Raw genomic sequence first — 25,334 nt, 5'->3', positions numbered from 1 at the left:
TTGAGTGCTTTCTGAGCCTCCAAATCCATGCTGCCCAAACATTTTGAACAACAATTGTACTTTATTATAGATACTGTCTGCTAGCCCTAATAACAGAAGCTATTCAGTAAGTGCCAAAGATATTTTGTCAGGAAAATACAGTCTTACTTTAGGAATTATTAAGGAATGCAATCTCTTTGAGGTTTTGTTCTTTAAAAATGGAATATTCTCGATTAGAACAAGTAATTTGCGTAGTTTAAGGAGAACCACCATTTGCTTGATGAATTTCCCAAACCCTCAACATGAAAACATAGGTTGGTAAGACACGTTGTGTTGGGAGACAAATAAAATAAGCTGCTTTGTATTTCAGGAAGTGTTGTAGGAGCTGCAAGAGGCATCATTCACCTGATAGTCTGAAGAAACAATAGGATTTTGCTGACCTCCTCAGCAAATTTGTACTTAATTTGTACCTGTTGGGAAAAACTCTGGTTCTGTTTTAGATGTTTCTCTAGCACTGTCTTCTATTAATGTATCTACAGCTTAGACAAATTTGGGAGTAGTCTCGGAAACATGAGGAAAGTGATGTGCTCTAGGATGTGTCTGAACTTCTCATGCTTGATGGCAAGAACAAATTGTGTTAGTATTTCTAAGTGTCATTAGCTCTCTCAAAAGATCTGCTTGAGAAATACTTCTGTCTGGATCTGATTTATGAACTTGAAAAGGTACTTGGTTAAGAACTATACTATCAGGTTTTTTTCTTTCTGGAAGGAATGACAAGAGAAAGCTATTTACGATTCTCATTCTACACTCAAATTCACACCTAAATTGTCCTCTCTCTCCTCAATCTGCTAAAATCACAGCCTTGAAATGAAAGGTGCTTGGTATAAATAAAGCTTATAGCGCAAATTAAAAGAGGGGGAAAGAAATCAATCTTGTTTAAGTAATGACTGCATGTCTGGAGAGGTTTAGCAAGACCACAAGCAGAGATCATCAGGTCTTGGCAATAGGTGTCAGAGGATTACTCTCTAACGGTGAGACACTATCTGGACACACATAACCTCCAGAACATGTCCAGATTTGGCAATTTTACCAAAGTACTCAGATAACATAATACATATTTAAACCATTCAAACATTTCCTTCTTTCTTATATCTGTGATGATAAACAGCTCCCACCTCCTTGACGTTACAGACCGAGTGATTCAGATCTATTGGCTCTTGGTTGTGGAAAAATCTGCCTTGAGGTCAGTTGTGGTTCATACCACAAGCAGCCATCCTTTCTTTCTTCACTCTGCCTAACTTCAGCCTGCTTTTTTAAATGGACACAATCCTTACTTTCAGCTGCATTTGACTGAGGGTCTGCATAGAGTCCTATGCAAAGTATAAGGACCTCTGAACACTGTGTGTGTGCAGGAGCCTGTCTGTGAAAGCAGGCCCCTGTTGGGTCCAAGCAGAAAGTAAAAGAGGTGGCTTGTGACTCTAAAGCCAGACCTGGGAAATACTGAGAGAGAACATAGAGGAGCCCATTGCTGCCACACTGATGGTAATTCCATGTGAACAATTTCCTACCTGCTGGAAAGCATCAAATTGTTAGAGCCCAGAAAATGCTTAAGATGTGTCAGAACTTCTGAGATCTGCTGTGTCCCTGAATGTCTTTCCTGAAACTGGAAGAGGTTTTTTTCCTGCCCCCCCTTCCCCCCCCCCCCCCCCCCCCCCCCCCATTTCCTGTACACAGCAATCAGACTTTAGTAATTTCAACTTCTCTTCTTTTCTGACTTACAAGCCCACATGAGGCCTTTTGGGTTCATTATGCATGAACCAGCGTGTATCTGGGGATGAATAATGTTCCATCTTACTTTCTTTTTTCCCTTGCCCTGAACAGTTTTGTTTTTTAACAGAAATGCCTTTTTCCTTTTGAGAACTCTCAGAAATATGTTTCTTTAAGAACCTCCTACATGGTATGTATTTGCAATTTGTAAACACAGTATGTCAAAGAATGATTTGATTCAGTGGTGAGGCAGCCAGATATTTGCATGTCATGAGGTCTAAGGGAAACAAACTGACCCTCAGCCTTCCCCCATCCAGGCAAATTCTGATGGGACCCTCAAATAGCTCTGGCAAAGTGTCCTGTTTCTTTTGGACTTGATGGATGCTTGTTTCTGTGAAGGCGTGTAATTATTTATTCCTTTATTTTCTTGCTGGAGTTACCAAGAGAAGCAGCTTAAAACTAAATGTGAGTATTGAGGTTTTTTTCCGTTGTTCCTTTATCTGATAATCTTTAAACATGTTAGTATAGAAGGTACTTAATTTAATATTTTGAGCAAGTATGCAGGAAGTTTTTCCTCACAAAACTGCTGAATAAATTAGATGCAGACTTCCACATATATATTATGTTTTTAATTTTGTGTACCTAAAGAGATACCATGCTTAATAAATAAAATTAATTTCTTATTAATTCTTTTCATTGTACTAATTGGCTCACCCACTAATTTGCGGAAAGATTGTTTGGAGTTTCCTTTGTAAAGGGATGAGGATGAGTTTTGTTTACTCCAAAGAACCATCCAACAAAAAATGAGTATTTTGTTTCCCGTTGCATTTTTATCTCCTAGCAAGCTTTCGTAGGTATTTGCTTTTGCAAGAAAAACAACTAGATGGTGTCTTTTCTATTAAGTCACTTGTTTCTGGCATAAGTAATTTTAACACCTAATGTGGATTGTTCTTGATTTTGGAAGTAAAACAGTTTCCAAGCTGATTTTTATAATAAGTCAAAATATTGCTGTAAACAGCAAGTATCATCTCCAAATTCTCCCTCCATAAGACATTTTGTGTTATCTTTCTTTATTTTTAGGATCATAATTTTTTTTGGAATTTACATTTAGAAATTAAGTTTCAGATGCCTTTTTTGTTTGTTTGTGTTAATATTTTTCTTCTCTTTGTGCGACAAGTTGCTATTTGTACAATAACAGAACAAACTATAGTGGATTTGATATATTGACATTATAACAGATTGCTGATGGTCATCCTATGTAATTTTACTGCAGGATCAGGAAAGTCACTTTGACTCAAGCATGGTTACTTGGTAGAATATTGAGATGATGCTAACTAACTTGCAGGGTTAGAGAAAAATTGACTCAAAAGGTGCTTGAAAGAGATTCTGATGCATGGTGTCTCCAATTAATTTGCAGGCAGTCATGATTAATAAGGCATGTATTTTTCGGTTGACATGGTAAGGCATTTGTTCTGTTGCCTCTGTACCGATAATCCCAGCTTTCTTCATTTATTTTCCCTACCTGAGTTTTATTTTCCGAAAGAACAGCTAAGAACTTTCAGTATTGCCTAACCATGGACAGACAGAAAGAAATATTTTAACCAGCGTGCTTCCAAACATCAAGCCCAAACTCAGAGGGTGAAATTTCAAACCTGTTGGAAGGAACAGCCTTCCTGCCAAGTCAAGCTCTAGGTGCCGTCAAGGCTTTTAGATCGCCTGGAGAGTAAATCTGAGCTGAGGTTTCCTCCACACTTCTCTGCCAATTTAGGGTAAATGATGCTCATTTCTAGTTCAACTGTTCTATTAAAATCTCTAGTGCCCTAGGTTTGGAAGCTGGTGTGGTGAAATGCTGCTGATGCTACACTTGGGCTGCTGCAGCTGAATTCATTCCTCTGGGAACTGGGCATGCAGTTCTTATGAGAACGGCGGCTGTGAGCTCCTTGTTTCATACATTTGTATTTTCCTGTAAAAAGTCAGAGGGATCAAGTAAGGACATTTTTGTGGAAATATACAAACATGACTCTGAGAAAACAAGTTAATAAAACCCATGACATAAATTCTGTAGCAGGGATAAAGGGAAGGAGAAGACTCAAAAAGAGAAGCTACGCTGCCTTAGTTCCTTCATAATGATGGTTAAGTTTAATTTCTGCTAGAAATCACCCTGGAGAGGACAGATGTATCTGTCCTTCAGCTAAAAACACCACCTCGCTCATTGACTTCAGCAGGTTTTAGCTAGTTTTTGTGACTGTCCCCATTCTGTGTTGCCATGTAGTATGTCAGCTATCACCTCTATTTGTACCCCTCTCTTACACTTAAGAGTTTTCTTTGATTCTACTCCATTCATGCTAGTATGCTATTTTTCTTCCCAGCTATGGTTGCCTTTGAATTTGTTCAAGGTTCATGGTTAATTCTTGCACATCTCAGCCTAGTGTGGGTAATGGATCTGAACAGGCTGTCCTAGCTGGTTGCTGGCCTCACACTCAAGAGGCTTCATCAGTCAGAAAAATATTAATCTTCCTGTAATGTGTCTTTGTACATGGCTTGCAGAATTAATAGCAAGAATGTCCAGGTGCCAGAGGATGGTGTAGTTGTTGACAGAACATTATGCATAAGAATATTCATCATAACCTCAAGAGTCATAAAGGACAATTTCAAAGTGCGCCACTGGAACATTTTATTACTTCCTCTAAATTTGGAAATGTTTTCTACCTCTAGCACTGGGAGTTGACCAGTTGGCAAACTTTGTACACTGCTTTTAACTATCCCAGGCCAGTGCCATGGGTACAGCCTGATGAGGAGCCCCGTCTAATGGCAAAGGTGCAGTGAATGGCTTCTTTTGTTCCCACTCCTGCAGGTTTGCTCTTTGACCTTGACGAAGTCAATTACTTTCCTTTGGCAAGTATTAACCTTTTTTGTAGACAAGTAACTCACAAACATGTTTTGGGATTATTACTGTTAGAAAAGCATTCAGAAACCTTTGAAAGAAAGACTGAAAAATACCTCAGAGGTTTAGGTTTTAATTTTATTTATCAGAAGGCCGTAATAGTATTAGGCATAAACATGCTTATCGAGCTCAGTCTTTCTCAAGTGAGCTCTTCAAGTTTCAAATTCAGCCTATCATGATTCATTTATGTACTAAAACATGCAAAACTGTGGCATTGTTAGAGTTCAAAAATTTAACTTGCATGGGAAAAATGTTTAGAGTAAAAACTATTACATGCTGCACTTCTAATTGGCAATCTTTGTTTAGTTTGGTGCTTGAAAATTGAAGAGCATCAAGCAATATTTCAAATTAAGAGCTCAAACAGTTTGGATTTGTTGGATTTTTTTAAAAAAAATCAGTAGCAGAATTATTAATTTGTTTGATCACTTGCTTAGACTTTTTACTGAAAATTTTTAATAAATTTTACATAAATTAGCAAAAAGGCTTTGGATTGTATTTGTTTCTTGGTGCAGTTTCTGCCACTGTGTTCCACTCTCCCTCTCCTCAGACCAACCTTTTTCGCCACAGCTGGTCAGAATTACGGTCTCTGAACAGCATCCTCTACCAAAACTGGTCAACTCCATTCTAGGTTTGCAAAGATGGTTGTTGCTATATTCTTCGCATCAGCACTAGAATAAGTCCACATCAGCCAGACTCTACTGGTATCAGTGGGCTCACTGTTCCACAATATCCTTGAGTTAAATGACATGTTCTTAAAATGTTCCGTAATGTTAGGATGGAATGTTTTCATTCTTACCAAATTTCCTCCAGCGTTCTAAGATTTAGTGGTGGGTTTTATTTTGATGCAAATGTTGACTGTCTTGGGTGTTCAGATAAACTTTAGCCTTAATTTTCTTTCAATCAGATAAGGTCAATCCTATGCTGGAACTGATTTTTAGATAGTGTGTATTTATAATCATAGAGAGAAATTCACTCTGAAAATCATGGTGCCAACCACAAAAAATCTTTCTCACATATCAGGACATTATAAAAATCCCAGCAGAGCAGTTACTTCAGGGTCAGTAACCTCACATCATAATAAAGAAAGACAGAATACCATGGTCTACTAATTTTAAATCATAGCCACTCTTAGACTACTTTAAATAAAAAGAAAAGGTTTAATGTATGGTGCAGAGACTTTTAAGGCTTAAAGGAAATGTTAGGATACCCAGTCACATAATTGTTCTGCAGATTTTATCTCCCAAGAAGGCAGAACAGGTAGTGTAAGAGTCACAAAGGCTTCAAATAGGTGGCAAATGTTACTGGCAGGAACCCAGGGCTGAATCTCTGTAAGGACTGGTTGTTGTCGCTGCCACAGGATGTGAGGATTCAAGGTAATGGAGTCAGTGCCATGTTGTCCCCTATCTTGTTTGACAGCACATTATCTACTCAAATGTTCAAGACTCCAGAAGTCTTTAATTAACATTTTTTGCCTGCTTAATGGATGATACAGAAAGTCACATATTTAAAGAGCAAAAAAAGGAAAACCACCAACATTTTTTCCCATATTTGTCCTAGGGACACTGTTATTTTTCTTCCCTGATAGAGGACAAATAAAAAGCCAAAGACCTCCACTCCCTGCTCTTTTTTCTACCAGCCTCACTCCTAAAAATGTTCAGTGCCTTCAAAATTCCTTTTATGAGACCACTTCTAAAACACTTTCCATATTGTGAGTCTGTATATCCTTTGACTATTCTAGAATGAAATTTGATGGATAACTATCAACAGTTAATATAGGACATGATGTAAAAGAAAGTGTATATCTGAATATTTTTTTTTTCCCAGCCCAAAAGTCAGTAGCATGTCCTTGATGCACCTACATAGGTAAACTAATAAGGTTTTCCTGTCCACATTGTATTTAAAGCATCCAGGGCAGGAAATAAAAGCAAGAAGCCACCCTGCTGTACTTCCATGTCTTTGATGATATGGATGCACAGCTGAATTGCACTGTTTAGTAACTGCAACATTGGTGCAGATGCTGAGACTTCATAACTGAATTGTGCATTGAACTGCCCAACAGATAAGAGCACAGCAACCCTAAACTGCAGAATTAAACCCTAATTGAGGAAATATTAAATCACCTAATTTGGCATCCATGAATTGAGATAAATTGTTCAGCTACATTAATTTGCACTCAGATACCAGTGTTCTAAGTGGTGCATTTCAAGAGAAGACACAGCAGGTGGTCATGTAACACTTAGAGGGAAGCAGAAGGAAGGCAAGTAAGTCTGTTGAAGAATACCTACAGCATATTTTTATGTTGGTTGTTTGTTGTGCGCTGTCCTAGAAACCTTTCTTGCCATCTGTCTCAGTTGTATCGAATAACCCGTTCATTACTATAAAAACAGTGGAATACAAAGAGTGACACTTGTTTCACGTTTTCTTTACAAGACTTTTTTTTTTTTTACCAGATTACTTGCTCCAGGTCTGTCTGCCTAGCAGATGCAATATATATATATATATATGTATTTTAATATGCTTCTGCTGTTATTATTATGTCTGTATTCCAAAAACAGTGCAACTGCAGAGCATCATTAATGCTAAATATCATACCCATACCTACTGTGTTGTCATCAAAAATCCAGAGTCCATAGGTAGAGATCAGGCTGTTTCTATCTCTCTTCAATATTTCTGCTTCCTTCTTCTGTCCTTGTTGCCCAAAGAAATTGTGGACATTCCATCCTGGACAGTGTTTAAGGCCAGGCTGGATGGAGCTCTGAACAGCCTGGTCTACTAGGAGGAGTCCCTGTTCATGGCAGGGACTTTAAGGTCCCTTCCAACCCATGCCATTCCATTATTACTTGATCCTGCCTCTTGGAATTTCCCATCTTGACGCCTGTTTTCCCTAGGGAAGGATTGGAGAGTGACACAGCAGTGGTCACCCCAAACATCTCGCATATAATGGAAAGACATTTGCAGTGCTACAGTTGCAGTAGCCAGCATTTCTTAGACTGTAGAGCAGTGGCTTTACAAACAATGATTTCTGTTGGTGTAATAAGCAGCCCAGGGCTTTTCTGCAGAGCCACATCATCGTATTTTCAGAGATGAGCTTGATAAGAAGGTAGCAGCCAAGCCTGATGGAACACTGCAAGCAGAAAAACTAGCCCATGGAATATTTGGCCTGCAAATCAAAATACCAAATCCCAATTATCATTGGGAACAATGATAATTGAAGTAGGGATCTTACATACTGGTACTACTGACAGTAGCCTTTGCTTTTCCAAAGCTGTAATGCCATCTAACTCATCACAATCTCTTAACAAGGCTGAGACTAGGAAATTTTAGGTTTGGTTCATTTTGATAAGGTGTCATCCTTCTATTAAAAGAGTGTTGTGTCTTGGTTTATATTTTTCCTCAGAAAATTAGGTCAAGTTGGCCAAGCACAGCTGGAGATTAGAGGAAAAGGCACTGCAGCAGATGCTTGATCATCACTTGGGGATTTACGTTTGGGTTTGGGGGAAGCGAGTCTTTCTTTTTTTAAATAGAGTAATGAAAACCCTTTCCAATTTTAGCTTGTTGCTAACAATGCTGCTGCTGATTTTTATATTTTTGCTCATTTTATTTGTTAAAGCAGTTCTAAGTAGGTCACAACCATTCTAGAAAAAGTTGAGCTGTATAGTCAGTTGTTGTTATTTTTTATAAAAAAAGGATTGTAATTCATGTGATGCACTCCTTCTCACACAATAGAGTAATCTTCATCCACCTTGCTGTTCCTGAAATAAAATATAAGGGTAGGGAAATCTGGTCTCTACAGCTAAAACATCTGCAAAGACAAAAAATTACTTATATTTTTCTTTAAGACCTTAAAGATTACTATCAGAATCAGCATTCCCTATTGAAGTTCTGTTAGTTCTTGTTAGTGGCAAGACTGTTTTGTCTGGTGACCTCTGGGCACTTCACTCATCCTTGTATTACAGGTATCATTTCTTTTTACTACAGTTTGCCCCAGGAAATCTTTCAGTCCCAAAGCCAGGCTTGTATCACTTCCAGGGAGGTGTGTCCCTGCCTGGTGGTGTTGGTGTCAGTATGGCTGAGGTGCTGCTGTTTCCTTGGGGTACTTCTGCCCAGCTGTGCAGGCATTTTGTGCAGATGCTGTTCTAGCAGAGGTGGTTCCAAAGTGCTCCACTGGAGCTGCTCCCTACCAGTATCTGAAGGGGGCCTAGTTGGAATCTGGAGAGGGACTCTTCATCAGGCACTGTAGTGATAGGACAAGAAGTAATGTGTACAAACTGAAAGGTGGAAAATTTATTATAGACATTAGGAAGAAATTCTTCACTGTGAGGGTGATGAGGCACTGGAACAGGTAGCCCAGAGAAATTATGGATGCCCCAGCCTTGGAAGTATTCACAGCCAGATTGGATGGGGCATTGAGCAACCTGGTGTAGTGGGAAGTGCCCCTGCCCGTGGCACTGGAGATGATCTTCAAGGTCCTTTCCAACCCTTAAAATTCTGTGAGTCTATGATTTGCACAACAGGGATGAGCTCACTCAGATCAGGACTTCAGTGCATGTCTTCATTTGTAACTTCCACTTTCTATTTAAACACTTTTTGAGGTATCATTCATGATTTTCTAATCATGGATTGTAGGTGAGTGTCAAGGCAAGAAAGGGTACTTAAAATAAACAGGCATGTACAAGAGCCCTGTTTTGTTGTTATGAGAATGCCCCCACTCCTGTTCTAATGCCCATAGGAGAATATTGAGGGTTTGTGGAAACTTCTACCCTCCCTCTTTTGCCATTCAGCAGTGATAAATTTTCTGTAGTCCATCACAGAATCACCTTGCAACTGCCCCTGCTGAACCTCATGAGGCTCCTGTCACCCCACATCTCTGGTTATGGGGAGGTCCCTCTGGATAACAGCACATCCAAGTGGTATATCAGCCTCTCCTCCCATTATGGTGCCATCTGCCAGTTTGTTGTGGGTGCCATTCTGTCCCATCTAACTCACCAGTTAATTTGAGTATTCTTTATCAGATGAGCCCTTTGTAACAGATGCAATCCTCAAACCTGTTTTATGGTTCAGTGTGGGAAGTATAACTAAGAATACTGACAGGATTTTACATTAAAAGTTACAAGAGTGCACAGCTGAATTTTTTCATTGCTTCATTTTATTTCATACATTTGACAGTAGTCAGAAAGGAATGAGCTCCATAATGACCCAGGAGAAAACTCTCGCTCTACCAGACTGTGTGAAAACCTGTAAAAAATGTTGGTTTTATTTCAGAAAAAAAAAATAAAAAAATAAAAAAGGGGAAGAATTTAGATGACGACACCGTATGAGTTTGTATGGTGTAAACAAAGCAGACAGCAATACCAATTAAGGAAAAAATTACAAAATTCCTGAGATGCTTGATCCCCTAGTTAAGCCACAGCTCTTGCCCTTTTTGCATGTAGTTATGGGGTGTGTAAACACAGTACAATTCAGTACGAATTACCAGACCAACCTCTAAAATACCTGCTTTGCCTTGACACTCCACCAAAAGTGTCACTTGTGGACCATGATGCAAAATATTTGGATTGTGACAACTGCATCCCATTTGGCACCCATCCTGACTGCTTAAAGGAGAATTTCATCTGTGAGAGGTCTGCACTCACTCAGATGCTTCCAGAACTTGACACTGTATTACTGTCCTGTGCCACAGAAATAAGATAGTTCAGAGTTAATATCTGTGTCTTTTTTCCTGTAGGTTCTTGGTTTGACTTGATCTGTGATATATGCCCCTACTTGCTATTGCTTCCCTAGCCATTTTTAGAAAAGCAAGTATTACAGAACCCTTAATTTATGTAAATGCATGAGACAAAAATAGAAATAAGTAAAATGAAGTTAGCAAATTCATGCAAATAAGGCAAATCGCTTTAAAAGATAACATGCACTTACCTGAAAATGAACAAGCGCCTGGGGCAGCTTTGTGTCCTCCTCGTAAGAGATCAAATTGTTTTTCTTATCCTTCAGTGTTGTTCAAAGGATTTTTTCCCATGTTTTTTCTTTCTTTATGCCTCTCTAAGAAAGAGCCTTATTCCAACAATTGTATGCTCTTAAAGAAAAATATGATGAAGTTCAATGGCAGGTATATTTAGATTTGGAAATAGTCCATTAGAATTGCCACAAAATGAAAGATAGAAAATTTTTACCTCTATGTACATATCTGCATCCATATGTATATACTAATTTCTTCCTGAGTAGTATGAATGTTTCTGGGCTTTTTATTCTTGTATGATGTGAGGAAGATTAACATATATTTCTAGAAAACATCAAGATAAATTATTGGGAGGTATATTAACCTTCTGGTTCTGCTTTTTAGCTCCAGTGAGAAAACAAGCATTCTTTTCCTGACGATTCCATGTTTATCAGGATTCACAACTTCACAGCCATGTTCTTACAGCTTTCTTCACTGGAAGTTTTCTAGTACTCTGCATTTTATAGAAAATCATTTGACTCTCCAGAAAGTCCCTGTCCTAATTTGTTGTAGCTAAATTCTATCTTAATCTGCTTTAACAGCAGGCTGACTAGCCAGGTCTGGTGGTTTTTTTTGTTGTTTTTGTTGTTGTTTTTTTTTTTTTAATGTTCATCTCTTTTATCATTCAGTCCATGAAACTGCTTCATTCTCAAATCTGGCCTCAGGTACTCCAGTTACAATATCCTCATGTCCTTGGCAACGTCTCTCTGCACCTCCTTGGAATATTCTTAACACTAAAATTGATACCACATATCCCTGCCTACCAGGTACATAAAAATCAACAGTTTTTAGCTTCCAGTTTAAAATGTTCCAATTTAAACAGTAAAATCATCTTTTCCCAAGGAATGGCAACATGGCAAACTTTCCCTGTGCCTATCACTCAAGTTAGCAGCTGGAATGCTGGAGTCAGCATTTCGTTCCATGAGAGTGAATAACATCAGATCTCCAGAGATTTCTTAACTGACCTTCAAAACACAAAGTCTAGCTTCCAGCAAACTTAAAGTAAACATATTTCTCTAGAGATTAGGATCAAAGCACAAGAAAAACATTCTACTTAACTTCATGGTGTTCATGCCATTACTTTTTCATTGTAGCTAGGATAAGTAGTGCTGGGAGAGAAGGGATTTGCCTTTTTTGTTGCATTTTGTAATAGTAAAGGTAGTTCTCAAAGGTTATGCATATCTCAGCCAAAAGGTTTTCAAAAATCTTCATTCTTTTGCATACCATTGCTGCTTCATTCCCAAACATGGTCTTTTGTGATGATTCATGGTCAAATTCTGAAGACTTTCTGGAAAAAGTCTTGGGCAACTTGAGCATTTTACTAGAGGAGCAGCCCTCCAGCTCTGACTCTGTTCTTGGGGTTACTTCTTTTAAAGTTCTCAAGCAACAGGTCCTATCTGTAGAACAGGATTAATAGCACTTTTCTCCCATATCCATATAGGGGTTTAGGAGTATGATTACATTAAAAGTTCAGTAGTACTGAAGTATTACAGTAGTGAGTCTTGTTTGTGCAAACAACCTGAGCTTCCTGGAACAGACAGACTTCCTGGGGGAGAAAAAGCAATAATCAAGAGAACCGGTTTTTAAAGAAAATTACTTGGTATGCAGAGTTTTTGATAACTTAAAAACCTGATTGACATTCATTAGAATGAGAAAACAGATGTTTGTAAAGATATGGGAAGCTCTTTGTTGGTGGACTTTGTGCAACAAAAATATGCTTTAAGTAACAAAACTTTTCATGAATTCTCTGTTTGGATTTTGCCGTTGCCACTTTTAGGCTGAGATGAAACTGTCAGGAAGCAGGAGTACTGATCCTGCAAGGAGTGGATCAGAAAGGTGGGTCACTCTGGGTTATCATCCAAGGCAATTCATAACTTTAATTCCCACTAAAAAAAAAAAAAAAAAGAAATTAAAATCCTCTGAAACCCAGTTTCAAGCATGTCCTGTGACCTTGACTATGGAGCACAGTTAATCACAAACACTCCTTGATTGTGTCCTCAGACACCAGTTTCTATTTCTTCCCTGATGCAGACCAAAATGCACAAAACTTAACCTTGACTTTGGTCATGACTGTGATTGTGCATTAAATGCACTGAGCTCTGCCTGGTTTTTATATTTCATGCTCTGTAAATGTACAAGCTGATGGATATAATTTTCTCGTATAAATGGGTTTATTTTTTACAAATTCAAATCTCAGTTTGATCTTAAGGAAATGGATTCAGATTCAAGCCCTGTTATATTATTTTTCCAAGGATAGCACATAAAACAGATCAGAAATATTTTTAAGAAAGCATGTTCCCCACTGATCTGAGTTCCAGATTATTTTATTTCCTTACTACACCCTGTTTTGGCTGACACAAATATTAAGGGTAGTAAGAAATATCATATATCAATTCAACTCTTTAGAGTTTCAATTTGCAGGAGCAACAAGTTTTCCAATCAAGTCATTAATTACCTTTGGTCAGAAATAAGTATGGCAGCCTCTCTCCCTGCCCCTTTTCCACTGTTTTACTACTACACCTCCCAGAACAGATTAATAAATTCCTGACCTCATGCACTGGTGACAGTGGAAACCTGCAGTAATTGGTTTTTTCTCACAGCTCAAGCAACCACTTTGGTTTAGAGCTTACTGAAGCAGAAACCCAGAAAAAGATTTTATGCATTTTTAAAACTGAACCATGGGTGTAAGACAGTCAGTGAGTATATAAAAACAAAGTACCAGGGTGTGACTTCAAGTGGACTAGATGCAGGCCTTGTCATGGATAAGAACTCCCTTGAATCTTGTCTTCTGTATGTTCTTCCTTATTCTCAGGCTCTGCATCTGGTTAAAAAACCCCTAATTTGCCTTGTTATTCAAAGTGCAAAAATTTCAGCTGCTGAAATTTACTGATATGTAAATATTTTAGGGGACCTTCCCAGTTGTTTTCAGCTCCTCTAAAATTCATGATTGCTGGTGCTGGCTCTAGCTACACCCGTTGAATTTAATGAGGAGTGCAATTCAACGAGTCCAGCAGATGTTTTTGGGGTTGTTTCACTGTGGACTTTCTGGTTTCTTCTTCCTTCATTTCCAAGAATCAAGACCCAATTTTAGCGAAGTGACGGTGATCCAACCAGCAATAAGAAGACTGAAATAAGTCTTCGTCTCCACAATCCTTAAAAAATTCACTGTTACAGATCTATAAGCAGCTGAGGTTTGGATGTTTGTCCAAGCCTTTTTAGCCTGAAAAACTGAAGGATGGGAAATTCATACAACTGACTCTCAATAGATTTGTGGTATTTCCTGCACTTGTCTGGCACTGAAATATAAAATATCTCACATTATTTTGGTACTGCCAACATGGAATCTGGCAATAAAGAAATATGTAAGAAAAAACAATCTTTTCCAATAACAACAAGGGAAACTTTCTTTGAGTTCTGATTGTGTTTGACTTATGATTTAGTTTTTTTTTTCTTTGTATTATACTCTTTTGCTCTCCAGGGGTATTTGTATGACCTTACAATGCCGCCAAATATTAGCAGCACAGCTTGGATAATGCAAAAACAGTCATATATCCTGGAACCGCTTGTCTTCCTTCTGTTGGGTCAGGTAGACGTGGGGGTATTTAAAAAAAAAAAAAAGGAATGAGCAGAAAGACAGGATTATCAAGAGAAAGTCAGAAACACACTACAAAGTGCCTGCCTATTCTCTTTGGTCTTTTAACTCCGCAGTTGGTTTCATTTCTGAATTATTGCTTCTATCTCCATTACCTTGTTTCTAGATGAACCATATCTCAGAATCCTGTACATAATGTCCATAATGCCAGTAGTTGTACGTAGCGAGTGTGAAGATGGCTTCATTTTCAGGTGGATGACCTGAAACAGTGTTACAATAAGCTGAAGCACCCCTCTTGCTCCCCATTATGTAGATAATACAATTCACAGTATATGTTGTTAACGGCTACCATTTTATTGTAGAACAACCCAGCATTAAGAAATCCAGGGCATTGCAAATGACCAGGAAATGCCTAACTTCCGCAGGTAATGCAGCATTATGTAGTATTTGAACAAGCAAATGGTCATGCACTGAATTGCACGATTTTCCCATCTTTTTTAGACCACGTGGAGGGCCCCAGCAGGATGACCAGCAGTCACACAGACTGCCATTTCTGCCTGCAGTCTCTCCGTGGCAAGAAATATGCACTGAGAGAAGAAAATGCTTACTGTGTTCCATGCTATGACAGCCTGTATGCCAACCCCTGCGAAGAGTGCAAGCAACCCATTGAGTGCAGCTCCAAGGTAAAGATTCAGCTTGCACTTTGTGTTCCTTGTTAAATCATACACAAATCCAATTTCTTTAATGGTGGATTTGATATCCACCGCTTTGCATATCCCTGTAGCGCTGAAGAGGCCTAAGTTAGCTGCTGTACATCCACATACAGCAGAGTGAAACAGTGCTATTTTCCCTGAATAGGAAAGCTCTGGGATCAAAGATGAGGAAATCTGCACATGCATATCCCCCAAGCATACAGCAAGGCTGTGGAGTATGTGGGGACCTCAGCTAGGCTCCATCCTTTACCTCCAGTCACTCACTGGCTGCACAGTGCTGGAAGGGTGATAGGGTGGGTGGTGTAATTGAGTGTATCAGGTTTATTGACACCTTGGAACTTCTATGATGTTAATTGAAAAAATATTTTGAGCATTGAATAAATTACTTTGACTGTAGGTGTTGACAAGCAGATGCCAAGCTGACAAGACAACATGTTTATAATTTGCATATTCTCTCTCTTTTGGAAATTAAGTACTTTTTAATTTCTGCTTAATTCCATGCTTACCTTGCTCATCTCACAGATGGGGTATTAGTGACAGTGTTTCTGACCTTGTCTTTCCTTTTACCTCTTTATTTTTTTACAATATGTATTAATAATTCAAGTTCCTCTGTGGTCTTTGACAGGGTTTCTAGTACCCCATACTTCAATTCAGAGCACATATATTTGACTTTGAATTTTAAGGTCAAATGAAACCTATCAAAAAGCATTTGTTTTGCCAAGTTCAGTGTGTACTGGTCACCTTCTCCCCATGCTCTCTTTGCCTATGTTCCTTAGAAAAGAAGGGACAGAAAGTTATTAAAATAAACCTCTTGGAAGGCTTTCTCAGCCCAAGCACTTCAAAGCACATTGTCTGAGTACAGGAATCAAGCTAGGAAAATGCTGATTTGGATGAAGCCACTCCTCAAACTCTCATCAGCATTTCATTCACAGTAATGTAGAACACATTGCACCAGCCAGGTTCACCAGGAGAACACATACTTTGAGTTCACCTAATTTCACCTTTAAAATCAAAAGTTAAATGAGTGACAGGATTACTGTTTTTGTAGATCATAAACAAAAAGTCATGTCTTTGGACTGAGTGGGAAGAAAAAATGGGAGAAAAAAGCAGATGTGGTAAGAAAGGAGTGCTCCTGGCTAGAGACATCTAGAAAAGTGGCACACAGAGATCTACAGCTGATTGTCTCACCTCTGCCAAGGGGTTAGAGCTTGGTTTTCTTCCTCTCCTCCTCACCCAGTCTTTGCCTCAGGCTACTCAGGGCTGACAGCCTAGTTCCTGTAAGGTTCAGAGTGCCAACCAAAGCAAATGAAAGTGGTAAGTGCTCAGCACCTCCTGAAACAAAGCATGGTATTTCTTTTATTTTTAGCTCTTTAAAAGGCAGGAACACAATAAAGGAGAACAATGACATTGGATCTGTGCCCTTTTATGTTTCTTATAAAAGAGCCCTGGCAGGGTTTTTTTTTTTAGCTGGGGGAGTTTTTTTGAAGGTGCATTTTTCCCTTGCTTTTCTAACTTCAGAAAAATTAAATCTGCTGTTTGGGTTTTTTTTTTAATTCTTAGTCAGGTTCTCATACATATACTGTTAGCGCTTTCATCCCTTAAGACCACTGAGTCTTAAACAAACATTTCTTTTTCTGCCAAGTTTTCAGGGGGATTTATATTAGATGTAAACGAAAGCAATGATTTTTTTCTTAATCTTACTAATAATAATTTTGTTCTCAATGAGATTTTAATTGCTTGTTTTCTGACATGTCATGTCAGCTGGAAGAAGTAGTAACATTGAAAATACATAAGGTTCATTTTGAATTCTATAGAATATGGGCTTCCTGTCCAGTGGTCTGTGCACATTAAAAATGTCAATCACCTGTTTCTCCTTGAAAGGCAACTGTTATATATAATGTGATTCTTCCAATAAAAACATACCTCTGTGTTACATAAAGAAGAACATTCTGCCAAAGCACCTCCGAATGGCCTCTGCAAGGCATCTACGCAACAGTGTGACATTGAGTACCTACATCTTTCCAAGCACACCTCTGCTTGGATCCACCGCTGCAATGCTCTTCACTTTTCCTTTTAGCTCTGGAAGGAACCGAGGGATAAAAACACTGCAAATAAATGTTTTCATTAACATGAATTTACTTTCTCCAAGGATCTGGCCTACAAAGGCCGCCACTGGCATGAGGGATGTTTCAGGTGTGCCAAGTGCAGTCGCTCACTTGTGGAGAAACCATTTGCTGCCAAGGACGAGGTCTTGCTGTGTACCGAGTGCTACTCTGATGAGTATTCATCCAAGTGTTTTCACTGCCAGAGGACCATTATGCCTGGTAAGACATCAGGGGCCTTTGCTGAGAAATGGAACCACATTTTCCATAATAACCACCTCTTGGAATAACCAAGCTACAAGGTCCTTGACTTTCAGAGCAGCTTTGAGGTGACTACTCTTCTTTTGTGTGTAGCACTCTCCCAGCAGTGGGAAGAAGGCAGACAGACACTTCTGATCTATCACTGACAGGTTTTATGAATCCTTATAAGAATATTAAGAGTTCAATGCAGGGTAAAATGTGTTCATGTGATGTCCTTCATTCTGTTGCAGTTCTTAGGAAGCATTTCCAGCTGAGAGCAAAGGTAGACAAACTGAGCTATTGTGAGCAGGAGTGCCAGATTAGACAAGTCATCTGCACGTTTTCCACCTTGACCCTACCCTGTGCTTGTGTTTTTTATGCTAGCGCTTTCACTCAGAAATATTTTTTGTTTAAATTTCAAAGCATGAAAATTTACCTTCAGATCATTAGCAGCACTTTTACTAAAATGAATACAAGTCCATTTTACAATATTGTCCATGTTTACAATCGGCTTACTTCCTGCCACTAGCAACCTTGAAAATTCTGCACTTTCCACTAAACTGCTTCTCAGCTTTTGATTGTGTCTGTTCAGGACATGCTTTAGACTTTTCATTGCTACTACATCAGTAAAGCTCATACAGCAGAGTGATTATCCAAAATCTGCCTCTTCACAGGCATCAGAGAGAAGTCACAGCACCATTTGTTGCAAAAGGAAGCTGCTTGCTTAGGAAAGTGTGTCCCTAACTTTTGGAACAGAAAACATCAGTAAATTTGGCAGTGATGTTGGAATTTTATTTTTCAGTATATCTTTATGCCAAACAGGAAGATCCAGACTGTGCAAAATTATAGTCTTACTATTGATACTAGATTACTCATGCAGTATTCAACCTGTAACACTAGTTTGTTTCTTTAGTTTGTTTCCTTTTCATTACAAGTAAAATCTGCATTAGTGGAAAAAAAATATCGTAGCAATATAGTTGTGTTCATTTTAAGCATTATAAACTGCTTAAATTTAAACTTTTACAGGATTATACTGAAACATTTTAGGAATTTTAAACTGCTTAAATAGTTTACAAAAATGTTGTCAAATAGGCACACCTCACTAGATGTGAACAAAAAAGGGCCAGAATACACTCAGGTTTGCAAAATTATCTTCTGGTGTATATCCACGATGCTTGTTTTGTCACAGAGTCTAAATCTTTGCAGGAAGTGCCTGAAGGCGAGAGAAACAGCGCAAGAGTGGTATGGGAATGCCAGCCAGACTCTGTTTCATAAACTTCCTTCTCATCAGCTTGCTAACTCTGTTGAGAAGATCTAGTTGTGAAAGACAGTAGAATTAGCCTTCTGATCACTGGGATGAAGCTGCAAACCTTTTGTGTCTAAATACAATCAGTAGTTTCTTCACTGGCCCCACAGTTCAGGGAACAGGTACAGTGGGATTAATCAGTTATAGCAGCAATCCTCTTCTTCATGTGGAAAGGATGGTAAAGCACCTTGCACCTCTCTGTGCAGTCTGATGTCACCTACAGGTAGGAAGTTACGGATGGAGATCCACTGGAAAAATTGCTCCCAGGTATATGCGCATACCGTAGACTTACGTTTCTACATCAAGATAGGGCAGTTGTACATAGAGATAAAACCTCTGAAACTCCTCTGACAAACATCTAACAGAGCAACTTTCTGTCCTTGTGCTGCATCAAAAGTATTTAGTTAAACATGATAAAAAGAATTGTTGGTCTAGAACAGCAATGGTGAGTTAGGAGAAGACAGTGTAATGTGCTGTATCCCAGAAAAAAAAATCTGCTTTCATTTTGCTTTTATTTTGCCAGTTTAGGCTGATTAGGATAAATAATGCATTTATAAGTGAAGGTGCCTTAGTTTAAGAAAGACAGAAGACAGGACAATAATAAATGTACTAAATATCCAACAAATTAATCTCTAATTTTTAAAAGTGCTGTGTGCCTGAGCAGTATCACTGAGATTTCTGGTTTGAGAGAAGCTGAGCAATTCGAGCATAATCACAAAGAAGAAACCCCAAAAGATTCATAGAAGAACAGACTAAAAATCACAGCTTAAGCAATTCAGGTATCTTTTGCCAGATTATTATATGGCACTGAATGTGTTCTTGAAATTTCAAGTGCATTCTTAGAAGCTCTATTAAATTGAAGATAACTGTTTTCTTGGGTAATCTGATGCTGAGGTAGAAGGTTCTAAACAAGAGCATTCCCAACATTTAAAACTTACTTTATAAGGCTATATCTGAGAGGATTGTCCACTTTGGTTTTTTTTCAGGTTCACGTAAAATGGAATTCAAGGGAAGTTCCTGGCATGAATCCTGTTTTGTTTGCCAGTATTGCCGGCAACCATTGGGAACAAAACCTTTAATTACCAAAGACAATGAGAATTACTGTGTGCCCTGTTTTGAGAAGCAATTTGCTCACCATTGCTATGCTTGCAAAAAGGTAATTAAACACACAATGCAAAAATTGCCCTAATGAGACAATATTGCTCATGGGAGAAAGGGCTGGCTCATGTGAAATGTGTGGTGAACTAAGGGTAAGATCAGAGTCTTCCCATTGACACTGGACACTGAAAGCCAACTGCAACAGTGTCCACTCTTGTTAATCTAAGACTGATTATATCTGAAATAAACTTATTTGCCAAAACAAATGCTTTGGGCTTCTTTAGTTATTGATTGTGATTTTTAGCAAAGGTTAAATCAAAAATCATTAAAAAGTTCTAAGTTATATAAAACCCTTCTTTCCTGAAAATCTCTGATTTTGCCTTGGTAAACATGCCTCTCTTTCCATCATCTTTCAGATGTATTCATATGCATAATTAGCCACCTGAACTGAGCAAATCATCCACAATCTTGGCTATTTTTTCTTGAAATACATCAGGCAATTAGCAGCTCAAGTAACATTCAGTTGTGATAAGACTAGTCAGGAGTCCCACTGATGCAATATTATGACGATACCCTTGTGGGTATCAAGAAAGCTTGATTTGATTTCTTTCTTCCCCCAAATACAGATGAATCAATTCCTCCCTCCCTCAATTTCTCATTTTTAAGATTGTCTCTTGTTAAAGAAAATACTCAAAGCATGATACTATTCTAGTGTGATACTTTTCTCTAGGGAAATGTTTTAAGCTGCTTTTTATGGCAGAATTTTATTCTTTAGTACCTGCATCACTCTGGAAGCATTTATTTTTTTTCACTTCATCAAATAACTTATAATTTCCTGTAGTTATGTAATAATTTCTTGTAAACCTCTACCTCTAACAAAAGCTTTTAATTGCAGGAAAATATGCTGCCTACTTTTTTCTTCAGTAGTTGAACTTTCAAAAGTACTTTTATATATTCCCATGTCTTTACATTTAGCCTTCAATTTGCATTAAATGAACACTCCTACATGAAACAATCAGGATTTGCTTCTTAAAAATCCTGGGAATGCAAATAGTCCCCTACATAATAGCTAAAATCATTTTATTTCAGAAACTTGCATCAATTCCCATACATGAGAATTGAGCCCAAAGTGACTAAATTGCCAAACCAAATCTTGAATTTTTGTCAGCAATTTTTAGATATTAATGGAAAAGCAAACGGAACCACAAAGTAGCCCAAAACTGGAATGTTAAAGGGATCAGAAACTATTTAAATCCCTTTATTGCTTGACATGACCCCGTATTATTCTTTATTTTCCTGAAACTGTATTCCTCAGGGAAATTTGATGATACACTATTTTTACTTAAGTTTCTTCAACTTTTTCTCCTCCTGTTCCAACAGCATTCATTCATTCATTCATTCATTCATTCATTCCCTTTCATGTGACTTGATAGTAGAAACACTATCCTACAGCTCATCTTTGTCTTTATAAAAATTTCTCTGTACAGTCTCTCACAAATTCTGTGAAATCAGCTCTTTACCACACATATGGGAGCCAAAGAACAACTGGAAATTTCCCTCTTCAGAAATAACCAGTGCAGAGCTGTGAGTGAATTGCTGGCAAAGAGAAGTGGATAACATTGATAAACATGATTTTTTTCTTCTTCTGACCGTGTAGATCTCCTTTCTCTTTTACTTCTGTTTCTTTACTATTAATAGGAAGTCTTTCTTTACTTTAAATAGTAAGTCTTTCTTCCTATTTAAAATACTGTTGCAGTTGAGAGACAGCAAAATGCTGGTTGGAGATTAACTATTATGTCAGCATCAATTCTCTCACCCACTGCCTATCACTGAGAATTTCTCTTCTGAGAGCATGCTTGATTCTAAACACTTATCTACAGTATAATAGAAAAATTTCATTTAAAGATAAGATATTTATTACAAATTATGAGGTTATACTGGGATAGAAAATTGAGGATAACAAACCAGTAGCATTTGGAGTTCAACTGCATTAATTAAATGGATAATCCAGACGAAAAAAAGTTGATGTGACCACTCTCTCTTCTCTTGTGCATATTGGAAGAGAGAAAACAAGTGGAAGTGCTTATTCACACCTTTGTTTCTTTGCTCTGTCCTTGTTTGTCAATACATTAGGTTATAACTTCTGGAGGAGTGACCTACGATGACCAGCCTTGGCATAAAGAATGCCTTGTGTGTGCTGTGTGTAAAACTCAGCTATCTAGACAAAGATTCATTTCCAAAGATGAGTACCCATACTGTGTTGACTGTTTCAGCAAATTTTATGCCAAGAAGTGTGCTGCTTGCAAGAAACCTATTACAGGTGAGTCTTTTCTTCTAGAGGGGACCAGACAGAAATGAATCATCGGTCTCCTCTCAAAGAAGACTTTCACTTTAGAAAAAAACATTAAAAATACCCTCATCATAATGAAAGACTGAAGGAGTTAGCTATCAGAGAGACTTTCTCTCTGTCGTATGTCCTGTATCTTGCTAGGCCATACTTATCACACATCTTCCCTAACTGATGGGAGTTGTTTCATGTGCCCAAAGCAGTTCCTCCATTATGTGATGTAGTGCTTTCTGTAGTGAAATTCCTCCTTAAGAATATTAAAAAAGTGGAGTTTTTTGCTCTTCCCAGGACAGTACGCACAAGCCCCCCTGTGATTTCTTCAGTTTTGTTTTTAAATGCAAATGTGATCAAACTGAATGCAGATTAACTGCCTGCTGGTAAGGCACACCTGTCAAATTAGAAAGCTTGCCAAATGCAGCAGGGCTCTATTTCATGCATCCTTCTATATTTATATATGATTTCTAATTAGACATGCATGTCACTGGTCCGTGATAGCTGGAGTTTTCTGAGAGCATTTGCTGGTGTTCTGCATTTTAATCCTATCATGTGTGGAGTCAGCTGTTGAAAAGTACTGCTTGATTCTTACAGATGCATGCTGCATATGTCATTGGACAAAGAAATGGATGAATATCCAATCACATGTGCTTGATTTAAAAAAAAAAAAATACAAAACAAAAAAAAAATCAACCAAAACTATTCAAATTCCTGCAATCCTCAAGATTTTATTTCAGATAATTCTCCTAGGAATTTCATTATCTGGTAATTTCCAAAAGAACCCATCTTGAAGAAACTTCATTATTACATTTCATTCAGAGTTGTATAGAAACTGTATGTTTCAACATATTACAAATAAATTTAATGAGAGTTTGTTGGGAAGATCAGCAAACCTGAATGGACATTCTAATAAACCCATTGTGTTCAGATCTCATAATGGGATATACAAGCAAGAGACTTGTGGCTTTGCTTGAAATATTTTTCACTGTTTAAATTTTAAAGTTATTTTTCGATTCAGCCAATATAGAATATTTCACACTATGGATTTTTGTTAATTCTTCCATTTGCTATATGAATGACAACCTGATCACACATCAGAAAGTCATCTGTTGCACTACTGAACCATGTCCAGAAGTACTGGATTCAGATCTTCTTTCTTGTGACACTCTCTTTCAGCTCTCGGAGGTGCCAAATACATCTCGTTTGAGGAGCGTCAGTGGCACGGGGAATGCTTTAACTGTGCGAGATGCTCGGCCTCCCTGGTGGGCCAGGAATTCCTCACTCAGCAGGATGACATCCTTTGCCACAAATGTGGCTCTGCTTCATAGTTCTGTGTGGAAAGCTGTACAGCTGCATTATTCTGTAACAACGTAGTTCATTGGTCTGCTAAAAGAAAACCAGATAAAAGGTACTGCAGTAATTTAGTCATTCAAGTAACTTTCCAAGAGCAGTTTAACTCCACCAGAGTTCTCAACTGCTTATAAATAAAAATTACACAACCATCCCAAACTGGTTAATAAAACAATGCAGAAAAGATTTGTATATATTTTAAGCCTAACTCCAGTATGTTTTCCTTGTAACACACTGCACTCTACTGTTAGAAGCTTAAAAATTTATCTTTTATCACCTCTGAACCAAGGAGGGTTGTGTAAAGTCTGTTTGGCATATGAATAATGATGAGGCATTAGCAGTGATTCACAGATGCAGATCTTGACATATAAAGCTGGGCACAAGCATTTTTCTGTTGGATCATAACATTGAAGAGAACACCTTGTAAATATATTCATCCATACTTTGAGCAAAAAAGATGCTGACAAAGCAGGCAGAAATTGTGAGCAGGAGATGCTTTCATATCGAGGACCGCAGAGACAGAGGCCCATTCCAAAGGCCAATTCAGTGGAAAAAAAGGTCACTTTCCTTCCCTTACTGGGATTGTTACCCAAAGAAGTCACCCAAAACACTATAGTACAGGTCCTTTCCCAAAACTGGGTAATTTTTTAGGCATAGCTGCTCTAGAACATAAATAAACCCGTATTTTCAGCTACTGCAGGAGGTAAGGATTGCCCAAGACTGAATAGTACTGACATACATTTTCCAATAACTAATATGCCTTAAGACACTGTTTCTACTGTCTTTGCTACACCTTCAAACACAGGCCTAAAATATGTCTTTTTATTAGTTGACAAAAGTGCCTACTCATACTTGTCCCTTTAACCTTGTACTTTCCGTCATTCAGAACCGCTTTGCCTGCAGTTGAAGCCCTGTTAAAGAGCTTACCTGCTTGGCCTTTGATTCACAGTTCATTCCTCTGCTTGCAAATTTCTGCTTGTGGACAGCAGGCTATAAACTCTCCAGAACCAATTCCTGATTCATTTCACCATTAGCCACGTGTTTTTTAACAGTATGTCAAGAATTAGTAATTGTCATTGCAAGCCAGGCAGCTCTTGCTTGCAGTACAGGGCCTTAGTTTCTAGGTAGCCAGCCTTTATATCTACTTGCTGAGCCCCAGCACTCAAATGTCTACTATTAAAGGTCATCTAGAGCTGAGTTACGAACATCTATCTTCTTTTCTTCTTCCATAGTGTGTGTTACAGTGGCCTGGCTCATGTACAGGGCCACTGTGGACGGAGCAGTGACATTAGGAATGGCAGGTTCTGCACTGTCCAACAGTTTGAGTTCTCATCTCACATGTCTTTAAGTCATCCTTCTTCAGACTCTGACCTTGAGTGCAAATAACAGAGGTTTTGGCTAACTTGAGTGGCCTTTATTTGTATTGAAGACAGCCATTACTTTAGGTAGAAAAGTGGAAAGAAAAAAAAAAGAAGAAGAAAAAAAAAAAAAAAAAAAAAAAGAAGAAAAAAAAAAAAAAAAAAAAAAAAAAAAAAAAAAAAAAAAAAAAAAAGGTGTGCATGGCTAAGCCAGGGCTGAACTGCAGTGGCACAAAATCAGTGTGGAAAATGACTGACCAATGAGTACATAGCAGTGTGTTGTCAGTCAATAAAATATTGATCTTTTTCTCTATGTGGTGTTAATTTTTGGTTTTCATTTTCTTCTTCCATGGTAGCTTTTATTGAAGTCTAGAGTTTGATTATTTTATGTTTTCCATTTTATCCCAGCTGCTTTCTTTTCTATTTACACATCTACCATGGCTGACACAGGTTCTTGGTAAGGCTTAGATTCCCATAAATAGAAATATGTTTTATTGCCTTAAATGTATAAATGTATATATACATACAAACACACATAGTTCACGGTTC

At 38.1% G+C, this 25,334-nt stretch overlaps 1 protein-coding gene across 4 annotated transcripts; it reads left to right on the top strand.

The window, feature by feature from the left end:
• Positions 1–1,768: 1,768 nt before the first annotated feature.
• On the top strand, positions 1,769–25,098 carry FHL5 (four and a half LIM domains 5). 4 transcript variants are annotated; one of them, XM_066179526.1, is made up of 6 exons: positions 1,769–1,936; positions 14,779–14,960; positions 17,140–17,314; positions 19,625–19,794; positions 21,870–22,056; positions 23,254–25,098. In XM_066179526.1, exons 2-6 carry the CDS (start codon positions 14,802–14,804, stop codon positions 23,403–23,405), a joined length of 843 nt encoding a protein of 280 aa, XP_066035623.1. In that variant the 5' UTR covers positions 1,769–1,936; positions 14,779–14,801; the 3' UTR covers positions 23,406–25,098. The 4 variants fall into 4 exon arrangements, with proteins under 4 accessions (XP_066035623.1, XP_066035622.1, XP_066035624.1 ...); XM_066179525.1 differs by lacking the exon at positions 1,769–1,936 and adding an exon at positions 2,122–2,211; XM_066179527.1 differs by lacking the exon at positions 1,769–1,936 and adding an exon at positions 12,064–12,521.
• The last annotated feature ends 236 nt before the right edge of the window (positions 25,099–25,334 follow it).

This window comes from Chamaea fasciata, unplaced genomic scaffold, assembly GCF_029207755.1.
Source record: "Chamaea fasciata isolate MVZ Bird 193981 ecotype frontalis unplaced genomic scaffold, bChaFas1.0.hap1 SCAF_3, whole genome shotgun sequence".
In the NCBI taxonomy this organism is placed as follows: Eukaryota; Metazoa; Chordata; class Aves; order Passeriformes; family Sylviidae; genus Chamaea; species Chamaea fasciata.
Note: the sequence above shows the minus strand (reverse complement) of the source record. Positions and strands in the feature narration are given on the sequence as shown.